The sequence below is a fragment of the Melanerpes formicivorus genome, unplaced genomic scaffold, assembly GCF_026170545.1.
Source record: "Melanerpes formicivorus ecotype bairdi unplaced genomic scaffold, bMelFor1.0.p_v2 SCAF_2, whole genome shotgun sequence".
In the NCBI taxonomy this organism is placed as follows: Eukaryota; Metazoa; Chordata; class Aves; order Piciformes; family Picidae; genus Melanerpes; species Melanerpes formicivorus.
The window spans coordinates 8205067-8232684 of record NW_027142354.1 but is presented as its reverse complement, the minus strand read 5'-3'; the positions used below and the strand labels follow the sequence as shown (position 1 = coordinate 8232684).

The 27618-nt window shown below is 43.6% G+C and overlaps 1 protein-coding gene across 1 annotated transcript in view; it reads left to right on the top strand.

The window, feature by feature from the left end:
* SLC2A12 (solute carrier family 2 member 12) overlaps positions 1-27618 on the top strand; it is a 37878-nt gene that overhangs the window by 493 nt on the left and 9767 nt on the right. Inside the window, exon 2 of the mRNA XM_068149848.1 lies at positions 7901-9223. Within this exon, the coding sequence (XP_068005949.1) occupies positions 7901-9223 (1323 nt within the window). The remainder of the gene's footprint in view (positions 1-7900; positions 9224-27618) is intronic.

The following is a 27618-nucleotide window of genomic DNA, read 5'->3' as shown; positions in this document are numbered from 1 at the left end:
TACTTTTCCCAAAAGGCCTCGGTCCAGCTGTTAGTGCCTGTGCTGTCTATGGTATCAATCCTTTTCCTTCGTGAAGTTCAGTCTCCTGAAAAATCAGAGGAGCCACAGCCATCTGACAACGGTGCTCCAGCCCTTACATACATAGGAGCAATTCAGCCTTTTTCACCGAAGTGTAGAGAGGCCAGGCAAGCATTACACCTCCTAATGCAGTGGGAAAGAACAGGGTGGAGGGATGAGGACTCTCATCTTTTCTCCCCTAGCATGTCAGGAAGAAACAAGGTTCTGTGCTTATGCTGTAAAAAAAGTCAGCTGTAGAATTTCTTCTGTGGAAGATTTTTGAGTGCTGAGTCTTGATTTTGTAGCTCCTCACCTTTGCTGTGTCCCGTTCAGCCAGTTTTTCTAAGTTACAGCATAGTTTTGCATCTTGAATCTCTTTCACTGATGATAAGATCAAGGGGAAAATGACCCTCAGTCATGACATTTCTCACTCACAAGACAGCTGTACCCAAAGAGGAAAGCAGGTTTGTAAGCCAGAAATTACTATGTCCAAAGCAGGTTATGTTGACTTAAAAATGAATGAACTGACTAACCTAGAAATGTTCAGATACCACAAATGCTTTGTTGGAGTGTACTAGTGATCAGTCCAGCAACCTCTACTGATATTTGAAAGCACAGATTAATCAAGAACAGAAATCCAGACAATGTGAGATAGTTATCATTACCTTAGGGTATGAGGGGAGCAATGCAGGTGGTAATAGGATAGCATTACTGAAGGGAAGCACAGCAGTTGCAATAAACAGACAGCAAAATTACTGTAGCACAAGGGTTATCATTAGAGGAGTACATGCAAATTGCACACTTGACTTCACCCTCAGAAATTAAAGCAGTAATTCAAGGAATTTATAATTACCTAGCTAGGAATTAAAAGGACCCTTTGATTCTTACTGGTTGTAACAGAACAAAATCCAAATCCCATTTAATGTAATGAAGAGCAGGCTGCCTGTTGATAGAATGAAAATACATGGCAGAGCACTAAGAGAGATGGGGAGATGTCCAATGTGAGTCTGTCCAGGATCTGCATTCCCAGTCTTTCCATCAGGGGCAGGGAACATTTGTTCATGAAATGCGAATACTACTCACACAATACATTCACTGGGCTTACCATTGGAATGGGCTGCCTGGGGAGGTGGTGGAGTCACCATCATTGGAGGTGTTCAGGAGGAGACTTGATGGGGTGCTTGGTGCCATGGGTTAGTTGTTTAGGTGGGTTGGGTTGGTTGATGGGTTGGATGCGATGATCTCGAAAGTCTCTTCCAACCTGGTCTGGTCTGGTCTGGTCTGGTCTATTCTATTCTATTCTATTCTCTCTACTCTACTCTACTCTACTCTACTCTACTCTACTCTACTCTACTCTACTCTACTCTACTCTACTCTATTCTACACTATACAAAATATACAATGCCTCCTACCATCACTGGAATGTAGATGTGTGAAAATGTGTGATATGTTGTCTTCCTTCTGCCTTCTTTTTTAGTCCAGTTTACAAAATATTACTTTTGGGTTTGTCTTTCTTACTTGGGTGAGAGGAGTCACATTTGTCAAATGGGCATGATCGATCCCACATGGCCCTCACACTATTTTGGGGTAAATATAATATTTTCTGAGATTTCCCAGCTCTGATTGCAACACTTGTTTCACCCTGTGAAGTGTGATCAAGAGATCACAAGTGATCTAGAGATCTATCTGATCTCTAGATAGATCTCTAGAAGCTAAATCAGATGTATCCTAACTAATAGAAGACATGCATCTGTTAGGTAGCTACTGGATCTGAAGAAATCACAGGCACTAGAACAGAACAGGGAAATGTATATCTCTTTACAGCAGACAACAAGATGAGACAGAAAAAGTAACTGTGACAGTGCAGTAAAGCTCATGACAGCATGAAAATGGGATAATTACCCCATTTTCTCAGAAAAGAGAATGATTTCTCTGAGAGGCAAAATCATGATTTAATTATGCAGCAATTCCCAACATATGCCATTCAATATTTACCTTGCAAAACCATGTGAGCCCCACACACTATATCTTCAAGGAAAACACTCCTCTAAAGAAAAAATGGGAATTTTAAACACTATTTCCCTGTAAAGGTAATTTTTTTTGCACATCAGACAGTACTCAAAGAAGATAGATGTTGCTAATGAAAGCTTACAACTTTCACATACAGATGCTGTAGCTTTAAGATTATGATAGATGAAAGTAGGTACCTTGCTCTGTTAGAAAAGGGAGATTTCACACTGTGAATACACATCTACACAGTGCACTCAACTGCTTGTGGTTTTCTAATCTCTGCTTATTAACCAAACATTGTTAGAGCTTGATCTCACCTTTCAAATGGCTAAACAGATCAAAGAATCCCCAAGGAATTAAAGAAGATATACTTGACCTTCCAGTAAAATACTTTCCTTCCCTCACAAATTGAGGCCTATCTCACCTCAGATTAAATTAAAGTCCACAGAAGAAAGCACCATGTTGGAAGAGACTGTCAAGTGCCCTCCTATTAAAACAGATGTATTTGCACAGGTCATGAAGAGCTGACCTCACCCTCCACTCCATCCCACTAGTTCTCTTTACACACACTGCATGTTCTCTTGGGAAAAAGGAAAGAACACATGCGTCACAGAAATCTCAGTGTTTGGACTAATGTGGAGTTTAGGGCTGCCCAGGTGAGCTGGAAAGGGCTCCCAGGCACCTTTCCCATAGCTCTCCTGCACATGTAGTGGGGGAAGAGTGGCATTTCCCAGCTTAGCCTGCTTGCAGATCTTCCCTGGCACAGATCATCTATCCATAATGCTCATAAAATGCAGGAACAGATCAAATAATTTGCCTTTGGAATACATCCTAAATATGTGCTTAAGTGTAAGTGAAGGGGCAGACCGTTACTACTTGGCCCCATCCAGTCTCATCAGCAGTAGACTGTGCTGTACTACAGCTGTGCTTGGTCTCCTTTTCAGGAAAAAGCATAAACATTTCTACTGAATGTTCTTAAAGATAAGTTTGTTTGCCAAGTAGTGCTGCTTTAGACCTGAGTAACAGTTGCAAGAAACCATTTTGTTTACATGGTGAAACCAGAGAATAGACTTCAAATCACTTGTCACATACCAGCCACATACTCCTTGGCCATGGTGTTCATTGCAGGCAGGAGAAATTCCTCTGGAAGCCATCATTACAATATTTTATTCCCTTGGACTGCATACTGCCATGTAGTTTGCAGGCATCTCATAAAAATAAGAGGAATATACACTTTAAGAAGCTCTTTCTAGGAAAAGGAATGCCTAAGAACTGCCAGCAACATCGTTAAAAGTGACACTTTAAAGGATTGTGAGTACAACTACTGCACCAGGCTTTATCTGGAAATGTTAAAGCAAAACATATGCTGAAGTCAGAGGCAATTTTGTCTGGAGGAGGACCACGAAGGAAAACCAGGTGGTGATGTCAGGGTTTAACTCATCAGGTAGTTCTGAGCAAGCAAGTCTTAGGGTACACCAGTTACAACAAAACCTCAGTGACATGAGGACATTGTTCAGCACAGTAGTGTCTGTGAGGGACAAGAGACAGAGTTTGCTGTTGCTAATGCAGAAAGATGGTGTGTTTCCCTCTGCATCACATCAGAACCTGCTTTTCTTTCAGGGGTCTGCTTAACACAGAGTCCTCCACTTTCTTTGTGAGTCTCTCTCACTGGGCACATAAAAAAGAATATCAGCTGACCCAGGAAAAACAAAGCAAAGAAATATTAAGACATTGGTCAAGCTGCCATACTTGGAGAAGCAAGAAATATATGGGCTTTAGTGCTTCTCTAGCAACTTCCCAGGGGTTCCAGGTCCACATTCAGTGTATGCAGCTTCTTTGATTAAAAAATAATCACCTTGGTTGTGCTGATCTGAGGATCACAGGCTGAGGAGAGCACAGCCTGGATTGTAAAGGACAGTGTTGATGATGGACTCTGGCAAGATATTTAACTTGGCACTGTCATTTTGAGTCAGATACTGGAACCATACAAAACTGACAGTTGCACATTTCAAGAATTAAATGCCATGCAGGGTGCAGACCTCAAAGTATTAACAGGAGACACTGCCATGTTTCTGCCTTAAACTCAGTTTTTGTCCCTATGTTACGTAACATTTAATCTAAGTTGCCTGGAAGAAGGTAAAAACAGATTATTTGTGGATGGTAAAGGTAATGGGTGATCAATAAATGGGTTAGATCACTGGATGAATGCAATTCACATGCCTTGGCTTGCTGACTGTGAGTGAATGTGCAGTCTGGGGTTCCTCTCTTCTAACTTTAGACATCCGCATCTGAGCAAGCCACATAGATTCCTTTTATAGGCAGTGGAGAGAAATAGGCATCTGACCTACTTCAAACATCTAGAAGTTCCTTATTTTTTTTTTTCTTTGCAAGCAGTTACAGAAGAAATCTAGAGGTGCTGTAGTGGTTCTCTCAGGGTTGTGTGAGCTGAGCCCATTTTATGTGTTTTAATATAGACAAACATAAAGTGGTTTGCATTCCTATGTAGGATGCAAGAAGGCAGGCCATAGCCAGAGGAAAGGAAGTGCCTTGGAAATAACCCAGTCAGGAAGTAAGTTGGTTGTCCTGGAGAATGATCAGCAGAAGATAAGCTCCTGCACATGGCTGTGACAATTCTTAGACAAATGAAGGGGGAAATGTCCCCCAGGAGCAGGACCATTGTGTCAAGTTCCTATGTGGCACTCTACCACCACTGAGCACTGAGCACTGAGTCCAGCTCACAATTTCTTGTGGAAGAATTTATTGAAGAAGTTGGTAATATGGACAGAGTTCAGAGAACAAGGCTTTGAATATTTAAGGAACTGTTAAACTTGCAAAGCCTCACAGGCTAAGTAATGTATCAAGAGGACATCTGTGGGAGGAATCAGTGACAGGCTATAATTTTGTACTTAGTGAACTGCAGCAAAGTGCAGGCAAATGGGGATAGGCTGGAAGGTGAAGTTGCAGAAATTAAGTCCAGAAATAATTTACAGAGAATGCAAATAACCATTGGGACTACTTACAACTTAAAGTCATTGGATTTCACCCACTAGAAAATTTGAAATAAAAGATTAATAATTTAAATGGCGTAGTTCAATTAAGATGTTATTTAAATGTGTCTGAAGGGTTATGTTTTGATGTTCATGAGTGTCAGAATGGATGACCACAATGGTCTCTTTTGGCCATAATAATATATAAATTAAGGTAAAGTCTTAGGTTAAGTCTGCATGGCTTAATAATGTAAAATACAGAGATATCCAAGAAAGCACAAGCATCAGCACTGAGCTGTTGTTGGGGCAGAGCACTGTGATCACATTAGCATTGTCATTTCTGACACCTAGGCTCGTTCATTCAGCACAACGCTATATTGTTACCAGCCCTAATTTCCATGCAGGACTCACTGGAGGGATATATTTTCCAGATCTAATAATATCTAGCAACTAGGTAAGTAAAAAGTATAAAGGAGGGGGGAAATTAGGTTTTGCAATGACAAAACATACACTGCATGCACGCATTGGAGGATGGAGCAGCTTAGCTGGAGTCACTAGTACATCCACTGAAGTGCTGTTCCGTGTGTGAAGGAAGTACAGCAGGACCTTGCTCTAGTCCATAGCCTAATCTCTGTTTAAAATAAGTGCAATTATGGTGGATGCTGCAGCCATGAAGAAAAAGCTTTAAATATATACAGACATGGGCAACTGGGCAACAATATAAAACAGGATTGTTCCATCACTGGAGCATCTTGCAGATTTGCTTCTGACATTTTCTTCTATCTGTCTCACCTCCATCACAGTAAATCTACCATCCACCCCCAACTTCTGAAAGTCTTCTCACAATACTCCCATTTGCCCCAGGCCTTTACAACCCATTATAACAAGACTATCTCTTGTCTGTTTGTGGCTTGCCACCACCCAAGCCTAGAAGCAGAGTGGGCTGAGGCATAGTGGGTGCACTCAGTAGCTCAGGGCTTCTTCCACTTGGCTTCTGCTTAGCTGAGATGGAAGGAACTGCAACCCAGGCAGGAGACCTACTAGGCAATGCTTATCTTAATAGACTTAGCTTACACATCTCCACTGATATGAAGATGAATCTTATACTCACACAGTTATACTCTGGTACCCTCCAAAATAAACCAGTCTCCTGTGGATTGTTTGCAGGGCATGATGGTTGGACCCACAGGTGAGACAAATTGCTCCCAGAGTTGTTAGGAGAGTGTAAGGTAGCTTGGGGCACAGTCATGACAGGGACCATAACAGCAATTTAGTAGCACACATGGCCCATGCCAGAGTCTAGGCCTGGGCTCTTGTACTGTTTATTTCAGTATGGCAGATGTACTGCTAGGGCTGCCCTTCTCCTCTGTCTTCACAATTTGCTTTAGAAATATAATATCCTCTGTCAAATGGGACTGATCCTTGCCACTGTACTCAAAAGTTATTGGCAAAGAACTCCAGGCAGTCTGTATGATCAAAGAGCCTCAGTGACTTAGAAAAACATGCTAAAAATAAATGAAGTCTATGTATCATTCTCAGTTAGACCATATATCACTTCTCCAAGCCAAGCTTCCAGAAGAATTAATTGAAATACAGACTCTGTTATGCTGTGAAAGATGCCTTTCCTCAGACATGTCCCATATCTCCAACTAAATGGAGAATCAGAAGTCAGTTTACTCTTTTCCTAGTTGCGTGGCAGCCAACATCATGATGAGAGGAAAATCATGCTGGGCGAAAGAACGAGACCAACAATAACAAATGGATATATTCCTCAACGTTTAGGGTGCAAAAGGCTTCACAGTTAGTAGAACACAATCAGTCAAATCTATCTTAAAACAATAAATAGTGACTCATAGTTGTATAAAATGAGTTTGTTTTTAAGTGGACATTAAAAGGCATATAATCTTCATTTGGTTTATGTTTTGCCATCTGGTTTTTATTCCTGATGTCATGACTGTCATAAACTATGCTAAATATTTGATCCTGATATTCCAAAGAATTTGAGATTAGTGATAAGCAAAGCCTAGGAAGTTCATGAATTTGTCCCTCAAAGACTGGTTTCCCTAGAACATCCCAGCTATCTGGATCAATCTGGTGCTCAGTGGATAAGTCTCCATTTGGCAAAATAAAAACACCGGTACTAGTGGCCTTCATGGCATCCACAAGTAAAACAAAAGAATTAGTGTAATGGTTTAGTACAAGGGCTAACTCTAACCATGATAACTAGTAAGTGGTGAGGAAAACTTGTTACTTATTCAAGTCAGGATTGAAGCAAATTGGCTGACAAATCACTGCTTTCCTTTCCCATGGTACATTGGTAAGGTGGAGAAGACTTCCTCAGTTCAGCACAGGAAAAACACCAAGAATACCTCAAGGCAAAAAATGGTTTCTTATCAAAAGGTTGTATTGTCAGTGTTGCCTTTTGCAGGCAACACCATTCTGATCTGGAAGGTTTAGTTATTTAGGACCTGACCAATCTGGTCTAGTGGAAAGTGTCCCTTTCCATGGCAGGCAGGTTGGAACTAGATGATCTTTAAGATCCCTCCCAACCCAAACCATTCCATGTGTCTATGAAATCTTATTAACTTCTGTTCAGGAAGATAAGGAACCCCAACATATTAAAGAAAGTTCTAAATATATGATTATTCTTCTTTTCAAAAATAGCCTTTTATGTCATTACTGCTGCTGGGTTTGTATGCACCTCACTGCTTTGCCTAAATGTTACAAAAAGGTTTTTCTGTCTGGTAAAAAAACTAAGTTATTATTGGTTGCCAGAATGTTGCAGAACTCGAACTTTCAAGTCTTTGTGTTGTTTGTTTGTTTGTTTGTTTTTTGTCTTATTTCAGGCTGTGGAACATTTACATTTCTGTCTTCTGCCGTTGCTGCTGTAAGTGGACTTCTGATGGGTTATGAGTTGGGCCTTATCTCTGGAGCTCTTCTTCAGATGAGCAGCATATTAGCACTCTCCTGCAAACAGCAGGAAATCGTTGTAAGTTCCCTGCTTATTGGGGCCTTGTTTGCATCCCTTAGTGGTGGATTCCTAATAGACCAGTTTGGAAGGAGACCTGCTATTATTATTGCATCTTCTCTGCTTGTGCTGGGGAGTCTGATTCTACTGCCCTATGAATCGTATGGGATACTTATAGTGGGGCGGATTGCCATAGGTGTTTCCATATCGTTGTCGTCAATCGCAACCTGTGTGTATATTGCTGAGATCGCCCCACAGCACCGAAGAGGCCTCCTTGTGTCATTAAATGAACTCATGATCGTGACAGGCATTCTTTTGGCCTACATTTCCAACTACGCATTTGCCAGCGTACCTCACGGTTGGAAATACATGTTTGGCTTTGTGATTCCATTAGGTGCTTTGCAGGCTATTGCCATGTATTTCCTTCCTCCAAGCCCTCGGTTTCTTGTAATGAAAAATAACGATGAAGCGGCAAGAAAAGTACTGGAGAGGCTACGGGAAGCATCAGACGCTACTAAAGAACTTACTGTGATCAAGTCTTCCCTGAAAGAGGAACATCAGTACAGTTTCTTGGACCTGTTTCGTTCAAAAAACAACATGAGAGCCCGAATGTTGGTAGGACTCACTCTAGTCTTTTTTGTGCAAACAACTGGGCAACCTAATATTCTATTTTATGCATCAACTGTTTTGAAGTCAGTTGGGTTCCAGAGCAATGAAGCTGCCAGCTTGGCTTCTACTGGAGTTGGAGTGGTTAAAGTGGTCAGCACGGTCCCAGCCACGTTTTTTGTGGATCAGGTTGGAAGTAAAACTTTTCTTTGTATTGGTTCTTCTGTTATGGCAATCTCGTTGGTCACTATGGGCTTAGTGAACCGTAACATACATGTGAATTTCACTAATGTCTGCAGAAGCCAGTCTCCTGAGGATTTCTTTCTCCAGCGATCAGGAAACCTCACTGGTGTCATCAATGGGAGTCTCAAGGACCTCTTTGCTAGTGTGGTTTCACCAGAAAGATTGTCATCTGATGCACAGAGAAGCCCAGATGTTGTCAGAAAAGGAGAGCCGAACAGGACTGCCCTGGCAGGAGGCAAAAGCAAAACAGGGGATCTCATTGAAAGTGAGGAGGTTCCTGTTGTCCTGAAATGGCTCTCACTGGCCAGCCTGCTTGTATATGTTGCTGCATTTTCCATAGGTCTTGGACCAAGTAAGTGTTTCATTTTTCTGTCTCTTTACAATGATTTATTTACAAGTAGATTAAATACTGGGATGGTATGCCCAATTTGGCACCATATAGTTCCCAAGTTGGACAAAGCAGTATTTTCTGATAATGTGTGCTTGTATTGTCACATACCATCTTGTGAGCCTGGGGTGTACTTCATAGGGAGAGATCAATCTCTAATCTCCTTTCAGTACACTGAAATTAACTGCTCCTCTTCAGAGAAGAACTGCTGTGAGCTTTGCACAGCAAAATGATTTGGCCCCTGGCTATCTTTCCTCTTCCTAGTTTATTGTGTCCTTACATTAGGAAGGTTACAATGTAGGCATTTGCTAATTCTATCTCATAGATCTCTGTATGGTATTACACCATCAAATCCATGAAATGCCAGCATGCCTGACTCCCACTTAGGATTTGATTACCTGACTATATAATAGTCTTCAGATATAGGAATGGCATTGAAGGTGTCATAGTACATGGACAAACTGTAGTATCATCACCACTACCTGTGCTGAACAGCACAAGTGGAAGGACAAAAAGACATGTCATTATACAACCAAGGGATGACTGCAGCTATCATCAGATCTGCAGGGCTCCTACTCTCACCAGAGGAGAACAATCTGCCAATCCTAGCTACTAGCAATTAAATCCTCCCATTTAGTTTTGTTTGATTTTGTTTCAATAGCACTTGCCTATTACTGTACTTTAGAGGGGCTGATTTCTAAAGCCACACTGCAGAACCCACATGCATGGAGCCCATTATTTATTAAGTGACTTCATGTGCTTTTGTGCCCTGGCTCAAACTTGCCTTGCAAACACACCGTGCTCCCGCTGCACTATTATGATAAAAAGCTTTCCGCAAGAATACAACCCAACAATTGCACTAACAGAAACTCCCCTCCAGTATTTATTTATTTTAAACATTACTTGCTGGGAGAGCAGTGTGGGATAAGCATTCATTGCCAGGGCAGCAAGCTTGACTGTGTTATTGCAGCGTCATTGCCTCCCTTGTAGACCATCTTGGGGCTGCATTCTGCTTTCAATTACATAGGTTCAAGACCAGGGGCGCAGACCTGAAAAGAAAATGTTCCTTGAGCTTTCACTTGGATGTTTTGAATGCATAGATAATGACCTTCAAGGCAAGGGGCACACATTCAGGCTTGGCCTCCTGTTGAAAGCTGCTTTCCTGCAGACCTGGCTGATCCTTTGAGTTGGCCTAACATATGAAGTTAACGGTAATGACATCTACCTCTTTGAGGGCTACAGAAGCTGAGAAGTCTTTGAGGCCTGTGCTTGTTTTCTGACCTCTTTCTTGACTGAGACCACAAATGCTTTCAAACAGGCACTGTCTTGGTTCCAGCATGTTGAAATCACATATGATAAAGCCATGGTGTGGCACTTTCAACTGACAAATGCACTTGTGCAGCAAGTGAAGTCCAGGTGCAGGAGAGATACAGGTATTTTGAATTGCAGTTAAGCACTTTCAAAACATTTCTATGCCTTTAAAAGCACACGATTCAGGTAAAACTGACGATGAATATAGAGTTCAAGGGTCAGAGAATGAAGAGATTGTTGGAATCTACAAAGGATCTGTTGTGGTTAAACAGTCTGGGTTGGGATGCAAGGTTATGATTTGTGTCTCATATGTCACCTTAAACATTTGCTGCTTGGCATCCAAATCCTTTAGCATGTTTTAAAAGCCTAGCTTTTTTAATCCTAAGAGTGCCTTTCTTAGTGTAAGGAAAAACCCTGAGCCCCTCTGCTTATATAAAGTAAACATTTTTAACATGTTTATGTTATTCATCTCTAAATCTAGCCTGTGGTCTGTACCAGACCATTAATTATTGTCTACTATGCAATGGCAAGGAGGCTGCACTCGCTGGCTGCTGTGGCCAGGCAATGTCTGGGGACAGAAGCACTGTAACCCCTGCACCACTACATTTTCAATGCAAAAATCTTGTACTCTAGACAATGTCTGCCCATCCTTGCTGGCAAAGGTGAAGGTGGTGCTGTGGATGTGTCTGTAACCTACAGATCAAATAATTCTTTTGTGCAAAGGGTAGAGAGGATCTTGTACTTTTCCTTCCATCTCACAAGGCCATTTCTGGTACAAATTCACCCACTGCATAATGTTCTGTGGAGGTAAAGAAGAATCTTGTGAAGTGCCATTAGGAAAATGGCACACTCTTCCTGGAGAATACTAACATTTTAGGAAGCAGACATTTGAAGTCAGAGGGGTATTCTCAGAGAGAAATTATGACCATTTCAACTAATGATTTCATTATGCTTGATACTGAAAGCTCAAGACTGCTATGATTCACTAGAAAGTAAACATCAGATTTTAGACCATGTCAAAAGTCCTGGTCTAGGGATATACATCCTTTGATGATAGGTGGTGCCAAATAGACCTTCAGTTTAGGACAAAAATGTAATCCCATTTAATGCTGTACTAGTCCTTTCTCTGCTAATCCCACATAGATATGATAGTTGTCCAGAGAAGCTGTGCAGTCCTCCTCCTGTGTAAGTTCAGCACTGGAACAGGTTGCTCAGGGAGGTGGCTAAGGCCCCTTCCCTGGAGATATTCAAAGTGAGGCTCGACAAGCCCTGGTCTAGTTGGGGATGTCCCTGCTGACTGCAGGGAAGCCGGACTAGAGGACCTTTGGAGGTCCCTTCCAGCCTGGACCATTCTATCTTTGATTCTATGATTCATTGGGCAGGTCATGCAACCTGGGCTCTATCACCATTTTATTTTATGTACTTTGTCTTCCCACCTCCCCTCCACCACCTTCTGTGTTTTTGGGATTCTGATCAAAGAGCTAGTTACAGTCCCAATTTGTACAGCAGGCCTTTATACATGATGTATTTTTTCCACTATTTCACTTTTGTCTCCACATTACATGAAGTAGATGGATTTATTTTTTTTTAATGAACTGTACATATGCTAAATACATTTATTGCCATTTATCAAAGCACCCAGGCAATACAGTGTTGAGCACTCAAAGAGACACCAAGAGATAAAAGCCGTTTTTGCATGATGAAAGAATTCAGAGACTAGCAAGCACCTGCTTAGTCTGTTGGGGGGTTTTTGTTTGTTTGTTTGTTTATAGGGCTTTTTGCTTCTGGGGTGCTTTGTATTTATGTCACCAATACTTAGGCAAGAAGAAAGGAGTATTTCTGCTGCTTTGTTTTGGATTAATTACGTTTGATGATTTGCAATTCAGCTGCTTGTTCACACTCAATTTCACACAGTTATGAGGATGTTTTGTAGGTGCAACAAATCAGTGTTGCATCACGTCACAGAACAGCACATGCTGTCTCTGCAGAGATGTTTGCAGAGGCATTTCAAGGCAGCTATTAGCTAAGGGGATTTACTTGACATGCATCTTTGTCTTGAGTTACCTTTGTATATCAGAAGGTCAAATGAGGATCAGCTGTTCTCACCATGAAAAGATGCCTGCAGAGCCTGAAGCAAACCTTTCTCTGGCTGCCATGTGAAGGGAAAAGAGTCTGAGAGGTGCTTTGCAATGTTTTCAGCACATGTTTGCAAGGAGAGGCATTTGAACCTGTATCCTGGTTTAAGGCCGGACAGATCCTCTATTGCCCAAGAGGGACAAAAGAATGACACTCACACAAATGGATTGGAAAATGATGGAAAGTTTACATGGAAAAGCAATTGGTGCTTTACAGAAATCTACAAAGCATAGTAGCAAAAATATCCCAAAGTGTACAGAGTCCTTTACAGCACACCCAACACTCCCTTCTCCCACCTGAGACCCAAAACCCCCAGAGCTCTTTCTTCCCCCCCACTGCTAGGCTAGTCTCAGGCTGGCCAGGTCTGAGACTGCCCCCCCTCTACCCCTTCCCCCCTGGCATTAGGCCTAGACAGGCCTAAGAGGCCTTGAGATACTCCTTCACCATTAGCCTGTAAGGAGCATCTCCCACAGGAGCAGAGAGGGAAGAAAGAGGAAGAGAATGACTTTGCAGATGGATTTATAGGGCTCAGGATTCATGGATATGAAATACTCCATTTCCTGTGTCCACCTACTGGGTTGGACACTCAGGACACCGGAGGTGTAACTTAAGTGGCAGTAACAGAAGGGACCCAGCCTGCCACAACCTGCCATATGTGGAGGGGAGGCAGGAGGAACCTGAGCCTTGCAGAAATGCTGTTATTCCTTGCACAGGGGGAAGTGAGTGCAGGTTAATGGGTGGAGTGTGGAGGAAGATCACTGATTCGTCAACCAAGCTAAAAGTTCATTGTGACCCTGGAAATTAATTCAACAGAAAGTACACACAGAGAAATCCTAGTCAGGACTACAACCACACATGACCACTTACTAAATGACACAAAGTTAATTGAAATAGCTGCAGAGTGTCTCATTTGCCAGATGCTCTGTTCAAACCACTTGAGGGGCAAAATATAGTGGTCCTTTCTTATAAAGAGGTGGCACCTCCTTCACTCATCACTGTTGTGGTTTATTCTAAACATATGGAGATGCAGGAAGCAGGAAAGACAAACTCCTGGAATATCAGACTTATTTTCCAAAATCAGGCTGTAAACATGTGGCTCTTGGGATTGGATGGAACATTTTCAAGAGAGTTCTCTTGCTTAACAACTGTAGGGCAGCTATAGCCTTTCTGAAAGAGAATAGGTGCCCAGAACACTGCTATTTTCCTCAAGGACCTGATGAATATAATTCACATTTAGGTGTCAGATGGCATCTGTTACCAAAGCTCTGCTTCTCTGATCATTTCCTTTTGCGCCACCCAAAGAGGTGGTGGAAGCCCCATCCCTGGACACTTTTAAGGCCAGGCTGGATGTGGCTCCTGATCTAGTGGAAAGTGTCACTGCCCATGGCAGGGGGGTTGCAACTAGATGATCCTTGAGGTCCCTTCCAACCCTGACAATTCTGTGATTTAGGATCAAAGACTAAACAGGGACAACTTCCATTGATATTTTGGTATATATTCCCTGAGTGAGGATCATTGGGTGATCTTACCAATAGTAGCACAATACACACTAATACAGGGAGGCAGTGTGGTCTGGAGGCAATCTTTTTGCTGATCAAAAATCAGAGGGGCTCTAAGACCTAGACTGAGAAGCAAGTAATGCAAGCTCATTATGGACCAACAAATCATCTGTTTTCCCAGTCTGAATTTGTTCTAGCAAATAAAAAGCAAGTGAGAAAAAAAAAAGCAGGACTTGGGCAGTATCTCTTTTCAAATTGTGAGAGTACAGGTCAATGGGATCTATGCATGTTACTGAGATTTTTTGCTGTGGAGTGGGGAACACTGAGAGAGGGATGTTGGATGCATGCATTTGGACTGAATGTATGGTGTTGGTGCCTTGCACAAAAGAGCAAGCACAGGACCTGAGAAATGAGGGGCAATTTGGGGACAGTAGTTATACATGGAGTGAAGTAAGCAGTAGTTCCCCCCACAGTGTCTCCCCAGTGGACTCTCAGATGCTGACTCACAGGTTCCTCCTGCATTTAGGGACCCCTAATGTCTCCCTGCTCAGTGTGTGTGGGAGTAGAGGCACATACAACTGCCTGGCTGATGTTAGTAGGAATGCTCAAAGCTGTTGGACCTGGCACATGAGAGAGACAGACAAATCCTCACCTGTGTGCACACAGGTTAACAAACTAGTAGTTTGTGGTCACTACAGCCACTTTCTTAATCTGAAAACCTGGTCTCACAGCCAAGGCTCAGAAGAGCTTCTCTTATGAGTTTCCTGTTGCTAAGGACTATTTTTTGTGTGTGTGTGTCTCTGCTTTCCATACAAGTTTAAATTGAATGCTTGGGCTGCAGGTCTGAGCACCTATATGATCCTAGGCCATGGAAGGATGGCAGTCCACCAAGCCACCCTTGGGTTACTACTTTCACATTGATGAAATTCCTCCCACATGAGGGACCTGGGATTACAGCTTTGTGTTCCCCAGGCTTTACACCCCCAAGAGTGGGCAGTGACTATGCTCTTCAGCAAGCCTTTCTGTGATGCACCATATTGCTGCAGTGCAAGCTTTCAATGTACTCTTGTGCCCTGTGAAGAGAAAAACTTCATCCAGGGAAGTCAGTGAAGGTAAGTCCCTAGTGAGGGCAAATTTTAAGGCCAAATTTTTACTGGTGAAAGACTAACTGAGATGTCCATTTCTAGTTTAAACCTCATAAGGTTTGCCATATTGAATATATTAAATTTTTATCAGCTTGAATGAATGCTTTAAAACTTAGCTAATTTATACCTAAAATGGAACAGATGTTTCAACATGTTTGGAAATTTAACTGATGTGGGAGCCAAATCTCTCAGATAATCAACAAAGGGAAGTATTCTCCCCATCTAAGGGGGGCTTTCAGACCCCTGCTCTCTGACCTCTCCTTTGGTGCAGGCATCCTTTCTTCACTGTATGTTTAGGGAGTTTAGGGGGATCAAGAAGGTAAGTCAGTCTGCATGATAACATTCCATACATAACAGGCTTTAACTTTTGGTCAGCCCTGGTCAGGCAGTTGAAATGGGTTATTACTGTAGGTTCCTTTCAGTTGAACTCAACTCTCCTCTCCTCTCCTCTCCTCTCCTCTCCTCTCCTCTCCTCTCCTCTCCTCTCCTCTCCTCTCCTCTCCTCTCCTCTCCTCTCCTCTCCTCTCCTCGAGTCTCCTCTCCTCGAGTCTCCTCTCCTCGAGTCTCCTCTCCTCTCCTCGAGTCTCCTCTCCTCTCCTCGAGTCTCCTCTCCTCGAGTCTCCTCTCCTCGAGTCTCCTCTCCTCTCCTCGAGTCTCCTCTCCTCGAGTCTCCTCTCCTCGAGTCTCCTCTCCTCGAGTCTCCTCTCCTCTCCTTGAGTCTCCTCTCCTCGAGTCTCCTCTCCTCGAGTCTCCTCTCCTCGAGTCTCCTCTCCTCGAGTCTCCTCTCCTCTCCTCGAGTCTCCTCTCCTCGAGTCTCCTCTCCTCTCCTCGAGTCTCCTCTCCTCTCCTCGAGTCTCCTCTCCTCGAGTCTCCTCTCCTCTCCTCGAGTCTCCTCTCCTCGAGTCTCCTCTCCTCGAGTCTCCTCTCCTCTCCTCGAGTCTCCTCAAGTCTCATCTTATATTCCCACGTACAAATACATTTGTTTTCTCTATATGTGATTGTGTATTGATGAAGGAGTTTAAATTAACTTTTAAACCAGTGTTCTGGGCTGTGGGGAAGATAGAAAAAGGATCAGACAATAACAGTCAAGGAAGGTGGAAGAAAACTCAAGGATTCACAAAAAGAGTAAAAATCATGGAGATGTGGAAGGAAATAAGTCCCTCTTCCAATCCATCACTGTCCTTCTTATGCAGTCTTATGTAGTCTGTGGGCACCTTTCTTTATGTATTTTACTGGATTAAGCAAGCCAAAATTGAGAGCTAGAACATTCCCCTAACCCCATAGAATTATACTGCAGACAAATTTAGATAAACTGGCTACCTGAGTTAAACCATGATTCATTAGCCCAGTTAAATGCAGAATCTTTTCAGTGTCTTTCACCTCAGTCACTAAATATGGGATATGGAGGTGCTGGAATGTGTCCAGAGAAGGGCCACAAGGATGATCAGAGGGCTGGAGCACCTCTCCTACGAGGACAGACTGAAGGAGTTGGGGCTGTTCAGTCTGGAGAACAGAAGGCTCCAAGGTGACCTCATTGTGGCCTTCCAGTATCTGAAGGGGGCCTACAGGAAGGCTGGGGAGGGACTTCTCAGGATATCAGGGAGTGATAGGACTAAGGGGAATGGAATAAAGCTGGAGGTGGGGAGATTCAGGCTAGACGTGAGGAGGAGGTTCTTCCCCATGAGAGTGGTGAAGCCCTGGAATGGGTTGTCCAGGGAGGTGGCTGAAGCCCCATCCCTGGAGGTGTTTAAGACCAGGCTGTGGCCAGCCTGATCTAGTGTGGGGTGTCCCTGCCCATGGCAGGGGGGTTGGAACTAGATGATCCTTGTGGTCCTTTCCAACCCTGACTGATACTATGCTACTAAATGGATCCATAACAAATCCCAAAACAGCTGCTTTCACATATGACATGGAAGAGCCCAGGGACTTCATTACGGAGGTCATATCTCTTACCACTGTTAGGATCCTGATTGCACAGGGATGCTTTTCCTCTGCTCCAAAATACTCTTTGACTTAATATTAACCACCAAATAGTCTACCAGAAAGTGGAAAATCTTCTGTCAGTGTGGAAATTCTGACCTTTCATGGATTTTGTTGGTTATTCCTGAGTTTTGAATTACTGTAAACTGTATAGCCTTGCACTAGCTTGGCCTGGCCTTACATTTCAGATAAATGAGCAGCATCAATTTTACATTGTTTTGTGGTTTACTCTGGAAAAAGACATAGGTTTGGGGATTAAATCAAGCACTTGAAAGTAAGCAAGTGCTTAAATGCTTTGTTGGATCTGAACCAGGATAATAAACCTTGGAAATGTGCGTGTTTCACTGCAGATCAGTACTGAAAGTCCTGTTTTAGCTAATTAAAATTTGTCTTGGGTTCTTCATTTTATAACAAGGTTCCCAGCACTGTTCATTGTACTGGATCATCTTTTGATGCATGCCTCCATGTGGTTTGAAGATGACACTCCTAGTATTTATCAAGTTCATTATTCCTGTGCAAATCAAATGGTGAAAGGTAAAAATGTGCAACCATGTAACTTGCTGGCACTGCACATGCTGAGAGCAAGGCCTGGTGGTAAATCAGTAGATGGAGTCAGGAGACTATGAGTGTGGTTGTCATATTGGGCTCCAGGAAGAAAGCCAGGAAGATTTTCTCAAAGGGGAAGTGGATACAGTAGGGCATCCAGCTTTTGTTGTCTTTGAAAATCAAACCAAAGTGCATAAAACTCTTCTAAGAGGAGGAGAACTAACCAGCATTTCATAGTGAGCATAACCAGAGTCTTCACAGCTTCCTCCTGGCTGACTGCCTCCAGGAGAAACCAAAGCCAAGCATGAGCAGTAGTGACCAGAAAGGGACTTTAAAAAGTAGATTACTGCAAGCTTCCCACTAAGTCACTGTTGTAAAAGGTTTCTTATCCTCTCCACCGGGAGTTTTGTAAAGCATATAAACAAACATCTATTTTGCAATGGCAAAGGTTTACATTGCCCTCAGTTGCTGTGTTGCAACAGCTCTTTTCTGTTATGCACCCCCCCAAGGACCAACATTAGCCTTTGCATGCTGTAAAACCAGGTTCATTTACCCCACCTATCTGGGTAATCTCTCCTTTCCATACTTTCTACAAGTGAAATATGTGATAATCTAATTCATGCACAACTTCCTCACGAATTAGCGCCTCTGGCTTCTAAAGTCATTCCTCTGCAAATGCCTTAGAAGATTATCCTGGATTCAATATTCTGAACAAATAAACACCTACAAACAGGAGTACACATTTCAAGTTTTAATTAAAAGACTCTTTAGTTTAGTTTTGTTTTGTTTGATAGCAATATGTGATTTATTATAATAAGCACATTCTCCCTTGAAAGTTTAGCGGGGGAAGGTTGGTTGATTTTTTTCCCCTTTTTCTCTCTCTTTCTGCTTGCCCTGCAAGTTGTTCTGTCTTGATGGTACAGTTTCAGTGTCTACATAAAAAAGGATGAGCAAGAGAGACATTGGATGTGAAATCAGCTGCAAACAGCATTGTCATCTCATATATCTGTTCAAATCAACTTCCGTCAGGGGATCTGAAAAGCAGTGAAGATTATTACATACCTGCCTACAGTAAAGCTATGATACGACCTACTGATATATTTGCTGCTGAGCACTGTTATTCAGCAAGATGGACCATAAATCACATTAACTAAGACAAGTTTGCTGATGATACCAAGCTGTGTGGTGCAGCAGACATGCTGGAGGGAAGGGAGGCCATCCAGAGGGACCTTGACAGGCTGGAGAGGTGGGCACAGGCCAACCTCATGAGGTTCAATAAGAGCAAGTGCAGGGTCCTGCATCTGGGTCGAGGCAATCCCAGGCACAAATACATGCTGGGCAGTGACTGGCTGGAAAGCAGCCCTGAGGAGAGAGACTCAGGGGTGCTGGTGGACAAGAGGCTCAACATGAGCTCTCAGTGTGCACTTGCAGCCCGCAAAGCCAATCAGATCCTGGGCTGCATCAGGAGAAGTGTGGCCAGCAGGTCGAGGGAGGTGATCCTCCCCCTCTACTCAGCTCTGGTGAAACCCCACCCGGAGTACTGCATCCAGTTCTGGAGCCCCTATTACAAGAGGGATATGGAGGTGCTGGAACGTGTCCAGAGAAGGGCCACCAGGATGATCAGAGGGCTGGAGCACCTCTCCTATGAGGACAGACTGGAGGAGTTGGGGTTGTTCAGTCTGCAGAAGAGAAGGCTCCGAAGTGACCTCATTGTGGCCTTCCAGTATCTGAAGGGGGCCTACAGGAAGGCTGGGGAGGGACTTCTCAGGATCCCAGGTAGTGATAGGACTAGGGGGAATGGAATGAAGCTCGAGGCGGGGAGATTCAGGCTGGATGTGAGGAGGAGGTTCTTCACTGTGAGAGTGGTGAAGCTCTGGAATGGGTTGTCCAGGGAGGTGGTTGAAGCCCCGTCCCTGGAGGTGTTTAAGACCAGGCTGGATGAGGCTCTGATCTAGTGTGGGGTGTCCCTGCCCATGGCAGGGGGGTTGGAACTAGATGATCCTTGTGGTCCCTTCCAACCCTGACTGATACTATGATACTATGATTATTTGATTTATATCTTTATTTAGAATAAACCTTTATTTAGAATAAACCAAACCAGGTTGGAAGAGACCTTCAAGATCATTGCGTCCAACCCATCCAACCCACCCAACCCACCCAAACAGCTAACCCATGGCACCAAGTACGCCATCAAGTCTCCTCCTGGACACCTCCAATGATGGTGACTCCACCACCTCCCTGGGCAGCCCATTCCAATGGGCAATCACTCTTCCTGTATAGAACTTCTTCCTAACATCCAACCTGAACCTCCCCTGGCACAGCCTGAGATTGTGTTCTCTTGTTCTGGTACTGGCTGCCTGGGAGAAGAGACCATCATCTGCCTGTCTACAACCTCCCTTCAGGTAGTTGTAGAGAGTGATAAGGTCACCCCTGAGTCTCCTCTTTTCCAGACTGAGAAATCCCAGCTCCCTCAGTCTTTCCTCATAGGGCTTGTGTTCCAAACCCCTCACCAACTTCGTTGCCCTTCTCTGGACTCGTTCCAGCAAGTCAACATCCTTCCTAAACTGAGGGGCCCAGAACTGGACACAGGACTCGAGGTGTGGCCTAACCAGTGCAGTATACAGGGGCAGAATGACCTCCCTGCTCCTGCTGGCCACACTGTTTTTAATGCAGGCCAGGATGCCATTGGCCCTCTTGGCTGCCTGGGCACACTGCAGGCTCATGTTCAGCCTGCCATCGACCAGTACCCCCAGGTCCCTCTCTGCCTGCCTGCTCTCCAGCCACTCTGACCCCAGCCTGTAGCACTGCATGGGGTTGTTGTGGCCGATGTGCAGAACCCAGCACTTGGATGTGTTAAATCTCATGCCGTTGGACTCTGCCCATCTGTCCAGCCTGTCGAGGTCTCTCTGCAGAGCCTCTCTACCCTCCAGCAGATCAACTCCTGCCTCCAGCTTGGTGTCATCAGCAAATTTACTGATGATGGAGTCTATCACTTCCTGCCCAGTAATCCTTCAGATGGGATTTCAGTCTTTATAAGAAAGTTCTTCTTTCAAACTGAAAATGGACAGTAATTGAAGATCGCTAAAAATAAATTTAAGGATATACTGAACAACCTGCATGAAAAAGGAAAATCCATACCAGGCATTACATTTTTGTCACATTCATGGAGATGAAAATTTCAATAGTTACAAAACAAAAAAAAAAGAGAGAGAAAAACAATTGTTAAAATGCAGGCTCACAGTAGTGAGAAGATTAAGGAGGAAAGATGGCTGGGAAAAATCAAAGGTGAAGTACATTTCACTGCTCTCTTTCTCAAGTGGCCCAGAAAACAGGGGAAGGAGGTAATTCATTGGTTTCACAAGTCTCTTCCCACAAAGCCCTCCTGCTGCTCTAAAGTAGACTGGAGGAGGCATGAGTGAAGTGTGATTTCCATGGAGGAGGCATGAGCTAAGTGTGATTTCCATGGTGTGCTGCAAGCTTCTTTAAAAAAGCACATGCGAGTGTTCAGCCTGTCTACCAGATAGTGATGCAAATAGTAGAAGATTTTTTATACACTCTGATACATTATCAGAGGTAAAAAGATTACATCCCAGTTGTCCGAACATATGTTACTTCAAGGAGTCAGCCTGAAGGATTAACCACTAGAAACAGAAATGCAGTGAAACAGAAGAAAAAGAATAGAAGATTTGCCACACCACATCAGCTCCTTTTAGATCAACAAAGGTATTAGGTAGCTCACAACCAGTAGCCATAAATCTGCTCAGAGAGAACTGCCTTGGAAGCTGCCTTCCCTTACACTGATTAGGGTGCACAGGCAGATTAGCTGAGGCTTCTCCTGACTCCCTGTGGCTCAGGAATAGAGCAATTCCATTCCTTCTAATGCGCATACACAGGGTTCGATTTGACCCTTTGCAGGTTGGCATTCTGCTGGCAGTTTACACACTCTCCAAAGCAATACAGATGCTCATTTGCTCTGTACTTGCCAGTTATTGATTTTGAGCAGCCACTTCAGCCTCAGAGCCAGAGAAATAAATGGCTTTCATTAGGCAGAGGCATTGATTTTAACATCAGTGACAATCATCTGCTTTGGCCTCTTGCACAAACCCATGGGCAGAATTTCAGTCCACTTTTAATGCACCCTAACTCTGTTGCTTGCTTTGGAAAAGGACAAATTCACTCCCTCTTTCCAAACTGAGCATCCTTCACTTCTGCCAGACTCCCAGCTGGGGAGTCTGCTTTACTGGAGCTGCTACAAAGCCTTTGCATGAGTTACATTGTGTGGGTGCTGGGAGCAGAGCTGCAAACAGCGCTGGTGCGCTACAGCACTTTGTTGCCCCAAATCCCAGCTCTGCTCCAGTGCTACATGCCCTCACGGGTACACACCTCACCAAAAAGCACACCACAAAGGCTTGTGTCATCCCCTGCAACGTGCCCCTTGAAATCAAGGCAAACCAGAACTGAAACTAGCCTTTAATAAGAAGTAGTTGGCCATCTGGCTACTTGTGTTAATCACAGAATCATAAAATAGTCCCGGCTGGAAGGGTCACCTAGTCTGATGTGCCCGCAGCCAGCAAGGACATCCCCAGCAGAACCAGAAATCAGGCAAATGAAATATCTGTGTGTTTTCATAAGCATGGAAAAAAATCTGGTCTTGGTAAAGCCATGTCTTTTGACTTCCTTCCTCCCATGGCAGTTTCACAGTGCTTGCATCCTTCCCCATCACTGAAAATTTGTTACACATTTTTAGATGGTCTGACTGCATTACTGGTGCGATAATCCCATCCTTATCTTCCTTTGGACCTCATGTTCTTAACAATCCAGTCCTCTCTTTCAAAGTCTTACATACTTCTGCTTGCTTCCCTCCTAAGCTGTAAGCCCATTTAATCTCTTTCCAGAGTTCATACCTCAGAAACTTGAATTCTTTTAAGTATTGCAATGGCTGCTTTCTAAATCTCACCATAAAGAACTTGATCTCACACAATACAGGTATAGGAAAGGGGGAAAAAAGCTAAGCAGCAAATGAATACCAAGGGAATCTAATATTAATGAGACCTGCTGAGCAGCTTCCAATTTGCTTCTGCCTCCTGGCTGGCAGGAATAAGGTCAAAGCAAGGACATTTTTTCATTCATATACCTCACTTGAATATTGAGTACCCCCAAGCTCACAGTATGTCCCAGATAATCTCAGATTTTTCTGCTTCTCTGATGTCTGCTATTTTTTTTAATTATTTTTTATTTCCTGCACATCTGTAAAGTAAGGAAAAAAACCAACAGAAAAGTTTGAGACATCACAGTATCACCAAGGTTGGAAGAGACCTCAAAGATCATCAAGTCCAACTTGTCCCACAGACTTCATGACAAGACCATGGCACCAAGTGCCACATCCAATCCCCTCTTGAACCACCTCCCTGGGCAGCCCATTCCAATGATGAATGACTCTCTCAGTGAAGAACTTTCTCTTCACCTCCAGCCTAAACTTCCCCTGGCACAGCTTGAGACTGTGTCCTCTCGTTCTGGTGCTGGTTGCCTGGGAGAAGAGACCAACGCCTTCCTGGCTACAACCCTCCTTCAGGTAGTTGTAGAGGGCAATGAGGCCTCCCCTGAGCCTCCTCTGCTCCAGGCTAAACAATCCCAGCTCCCTCAGCCTCTCCTCATAGGGCTTGTGTTCAAGGCCTCTCACCAGCCTTGTTGCCCTTCTCTGGACACCTTCAAGTGTCTCGATGTCCTTCTTAAACTGAGGGGCCCAGAACTGGACACAGGACTCAAGGTGTGGCCTAACCAGTGCAGAGTACAGGGGTACAATGACTTCCCTGCTCCTGCTGGCCACTCTATTCTTGATACAGGCCAGGATGCCACTGGCCTTCTTGGCCACCTGGGCACAATGCTGGCTCATCTTTGCTTATGGCCCATACACAAGGTTCATTAAGTCTGACATGTTGGCTCAAACAAAAGGGCTACCCTGCCTCCAACAACCAGCAGCAGATCCTAAAGGAAAATACATGAGGAAAGGCCCACGTAACATGCAGAGTGTGTCCTTCTGCCTACCTGTAGTTCAGGGAGCTTCAGGAAAACTTCAAGAAAAATGCTGGGGATTTATTTTTGCTATCATGAACAACAGTTCTTGATGGATCTTTTTCCACATAGAAAGAGAAATGATGTTTTAACAATCAGCCCCTGGTTGTTGTAACCCATTAATATTTCTCACACCTGAAGCATCTTGTGAAAATGAGTTCCACAGTTGAAACACACAGTCTGAAAAGTCTTTTCATCTTGCCTAACTGTTGTCCCTAGTAACTTCACTTAGATTTTCTTGGTGTCTTTAAAAACACAACCAAAATGTCCTCTCTCATCATCTCCACTTCAATTGTTTCTCTCCTCTGCATATCATGTAAACCGAAGAGTTCTTGCTTGTTTAATTGCTCTTTCTCTGTGGCTCATCTAGTTCTGAGTTGATCCAACCTTCATGCAGCACGGCAAACACAGAGGCACAACGGGCATGATTGATGGCACATTCCCTGCTCCCTTCTTAATAATTACCAAGCCTCTGTTTGCATCCATGAGTGCTTCCTTGTGGGAAATGATGATGTCCCTGAGCTGCCCATGGAGGCTCCATTATTTCTGTCCCACACAGTGCTGACATGCTGGTGTGTGTATTTTCTCCTTGCACGTTACTTTGAATGGAATTTATGGGTCAGTTTTTTCAAAGTACTCAGTACTTTGAGATCCTTTTGAAATTCTTTATGACCCCTCTTCATTTTTGTTACCTTAACTAATTTTGTACCACCAGTAAGATTTGCATGTGTTCACCTCCCTTTATGAATACCTTCTCATCTATCCCATGGCACTTCACCAAAGATCTATGCAACCAAAAAGCACAGTAGCTCATTCATTTTGATTCCCATGCTCCTTAGCTCATTCCAAGAGATGCTTTTTCTCAGCAAAACCGGGACAATTCATCCTTTAGACACTGTACATACCCCTCCTTTCCATTTTCCAGCTGAGGTTACTTAGCTTAATCCTATTTCCATCCAGTAGCTTGGTACAGAATTCTACCAGGGTAATCCCTTCATGCATCCTCATTGAATATTTTCTTCAATGCTGGTATGTCTCACCTTCTCCATCCCTGGCCTCACCCATCAGACTCTCAAAATAACTGTCTGCCTGATGATGTCATTGAAAGTCACTTTTCAGCAGTTATAGTGTGTTTTCATTGTTTGGACACAGTTTACATGATTACAGAAGGCCTATTTCTATTTCTAACAGCTTTCTTATCCATTTTTTAATCTGTGCTGAGCTATTTATTTTTCTTTGATTTTGTTGTATGTGTACTTTAAGCCTCTAATCAGGTAATTTACATATTCTCCATAAAAGCATCAAAGCATTTACCCTAATTGTGCTTTTAATTTCTATATAGAAAGCAGGCTTAGTCTAACATTGCTCTCCTTCCAAAACAAAACGTGGTAGGCTCTTGGCTTGTCCATTTCTACAAGAATATTGATTTTGAAATGTTATAGCAAATATAACAGAGCATCTTTGTGACAGTTACATCTTGAACCACCTCTGCTCAGCACTGAAGTAAGATTTGATTTTTTAAATCTCATTAAGTATCAGGCTAAGTGCTAAAAGAAACCATCATCTATGGCACATAAACTGTAGTCCCAGCACTCTGCTCCATTATGCAGTTTATTCAGCCTTAATGGAATCAGCTGAAATTGTCCATTATTATTTTGTTTTCTGCCTTTACAGCTCCTGTGACTTTGTTAAGAGGTGAATGCCACCATCCTGGTCAACGGGTTCTTTTCATAGCTGAGTCCTCTTGCCCTGCTTTGGCAAGAAATGTCAGGGCATTGAGTTTCTGGATACTTAATGAAACAGTTAAGCTTCTTCTGATTCAATGCAATATTTTCTTCTGCATTTGCAGAGGGTGTTCTTTGCTCCAGACTGTACCATAAAGACAGACTGTTCAACATGTTTTCCTAACTATTGTCACCATGCAACACACTGCAGGTCAGCAAAGGTGAGTTATTACCTGCAGCCATTGCAAGAACAAATCACACAGTTTTTAATCTGGGAGAGACTCATGCTGAGTCCTTGGCCTCCTCTCTTACCCACATCTGGCCTGAAGAGCATTAACTCTCTCTCTGGAACAGGCTCCCCAGAGAGGTTGTGGAGTTTCCTTTTCTGGAGACTTTCAAGACCCATCTGGGTGTGTTCCTGTGTGACCTGTGCTAGATTCTATGGTCCTGCCCTGGCAGGGGGGTTGGACTCAATGATCTCCAGAGGTCCCTAACATCCTGTGACCCTATGAACTCTTTTCCCATTCATTCCACAAACACCAGCCAAAGATGGCAGGAGCAGACACTTGAAATATATTGAGTGTGTGCAACATGGTTACTGCCACAGCATCCTTCTGAAATACTGTTAGATTACACAGCAGAAGGAGAGGTGAGGAAGGGGTTATTTGCACCCTCTTTTCAAGGATTTCACCTGCAAAATGCCACTGCTTAGGCTAGTGAAAGCACCACTGCTTAGCCTAGTGAAAGCAGAGGGCAGAGCTGACTTTGCAGTGACTTTGGGAGCGTGCAGGTTAAATTTCTGCAATGATGTGTGCACACAAGGTAGCAGCAGTCATTTTGAATGGGAGCCCAAACCCAGTTACTGGCTCTCCAAGAGAAAGCCACGTCCCCACTGTACCTACAGCAGCTGCTGCTTTTTGGCAAAGATACAAATAGTGAAAACAAGCCAGAGAGGTGCTAAAAGCAAAGAATTGATTGTTATCGCTGGTTCAGCTTGGGGAAAGGGATAAACATACTGCAATAAATATCAGATTTCTACAATTGCTCTTTCTCCATAGGGAATAAGCCTATCCACTCCTTGCCAGCTAAACAGAGGTCAGGGCCATGCCAGAGGAAGCAGCTACCATTAGCAGACATGAAGAACAGATCTGGTGTGTCAGTGGGATCTGTCTGAATAAAAATAACTAGTTGAAAGAGTAGATAACCACTGGTGCAGATAATGTAAATCCTCCTGTATTTTGGTTTCTGAACAGGGAAGCAGTATGTTTCAAACCTCCAGACAAATCATAGTTAGCCTGAAAGGGCCAGTCTGTCCTTGGAAAGTAGTATGGAAGCTGCTGCAGTGTCACATGTTTCAGTTGTGGTATAAGCTGTCTGTTAGTGCCTGTAAGGCTGCTCAAGCTTGTCTAACTCAGGGCTCACCCAGCCTTGCAGGACTGCTGTGTCAGTGCACAGGACTTGTTCCTTCTCTGTGTCTCTCTAGGCAGCCACTGGAAGTTGCTCAAATGCAAGAATATTCTAGAAGAAGCAAATACAGACTCAAGCACCCTTGGTATTTGGGTTATGCTGGGCAGGAAGCAGGTTTGAATTCTGTCTAAGGTGACTCTGAACATCCCTTTTGTTAGTCTCTGTCTATAATCATTTTTCCAGAAGACTTCTGCTACTGCTTGCCAAGCTACCCTGTGGGGACAAACTCCAAGGGTTTCACAAGCACAGCTCACTAGGGCTCCTTTGCATCTTACTGGCTGCTTTGGGGTTTGGCTAGTACTCCCTTTCATGATATATTTGATTGGCTGTGACTGGTTTCAACAGCCCTCATGTTGAGGAAGGGCAAAACACAATCATGAGATCCCTGTGCATTGCCAGGGCCTGATTTTGCTCAGGTTGTAGGGCTAGCTGGTGTGGCAGGGTGTCACATTACTGGTAAGATCCTGAAGTCTGCCTCT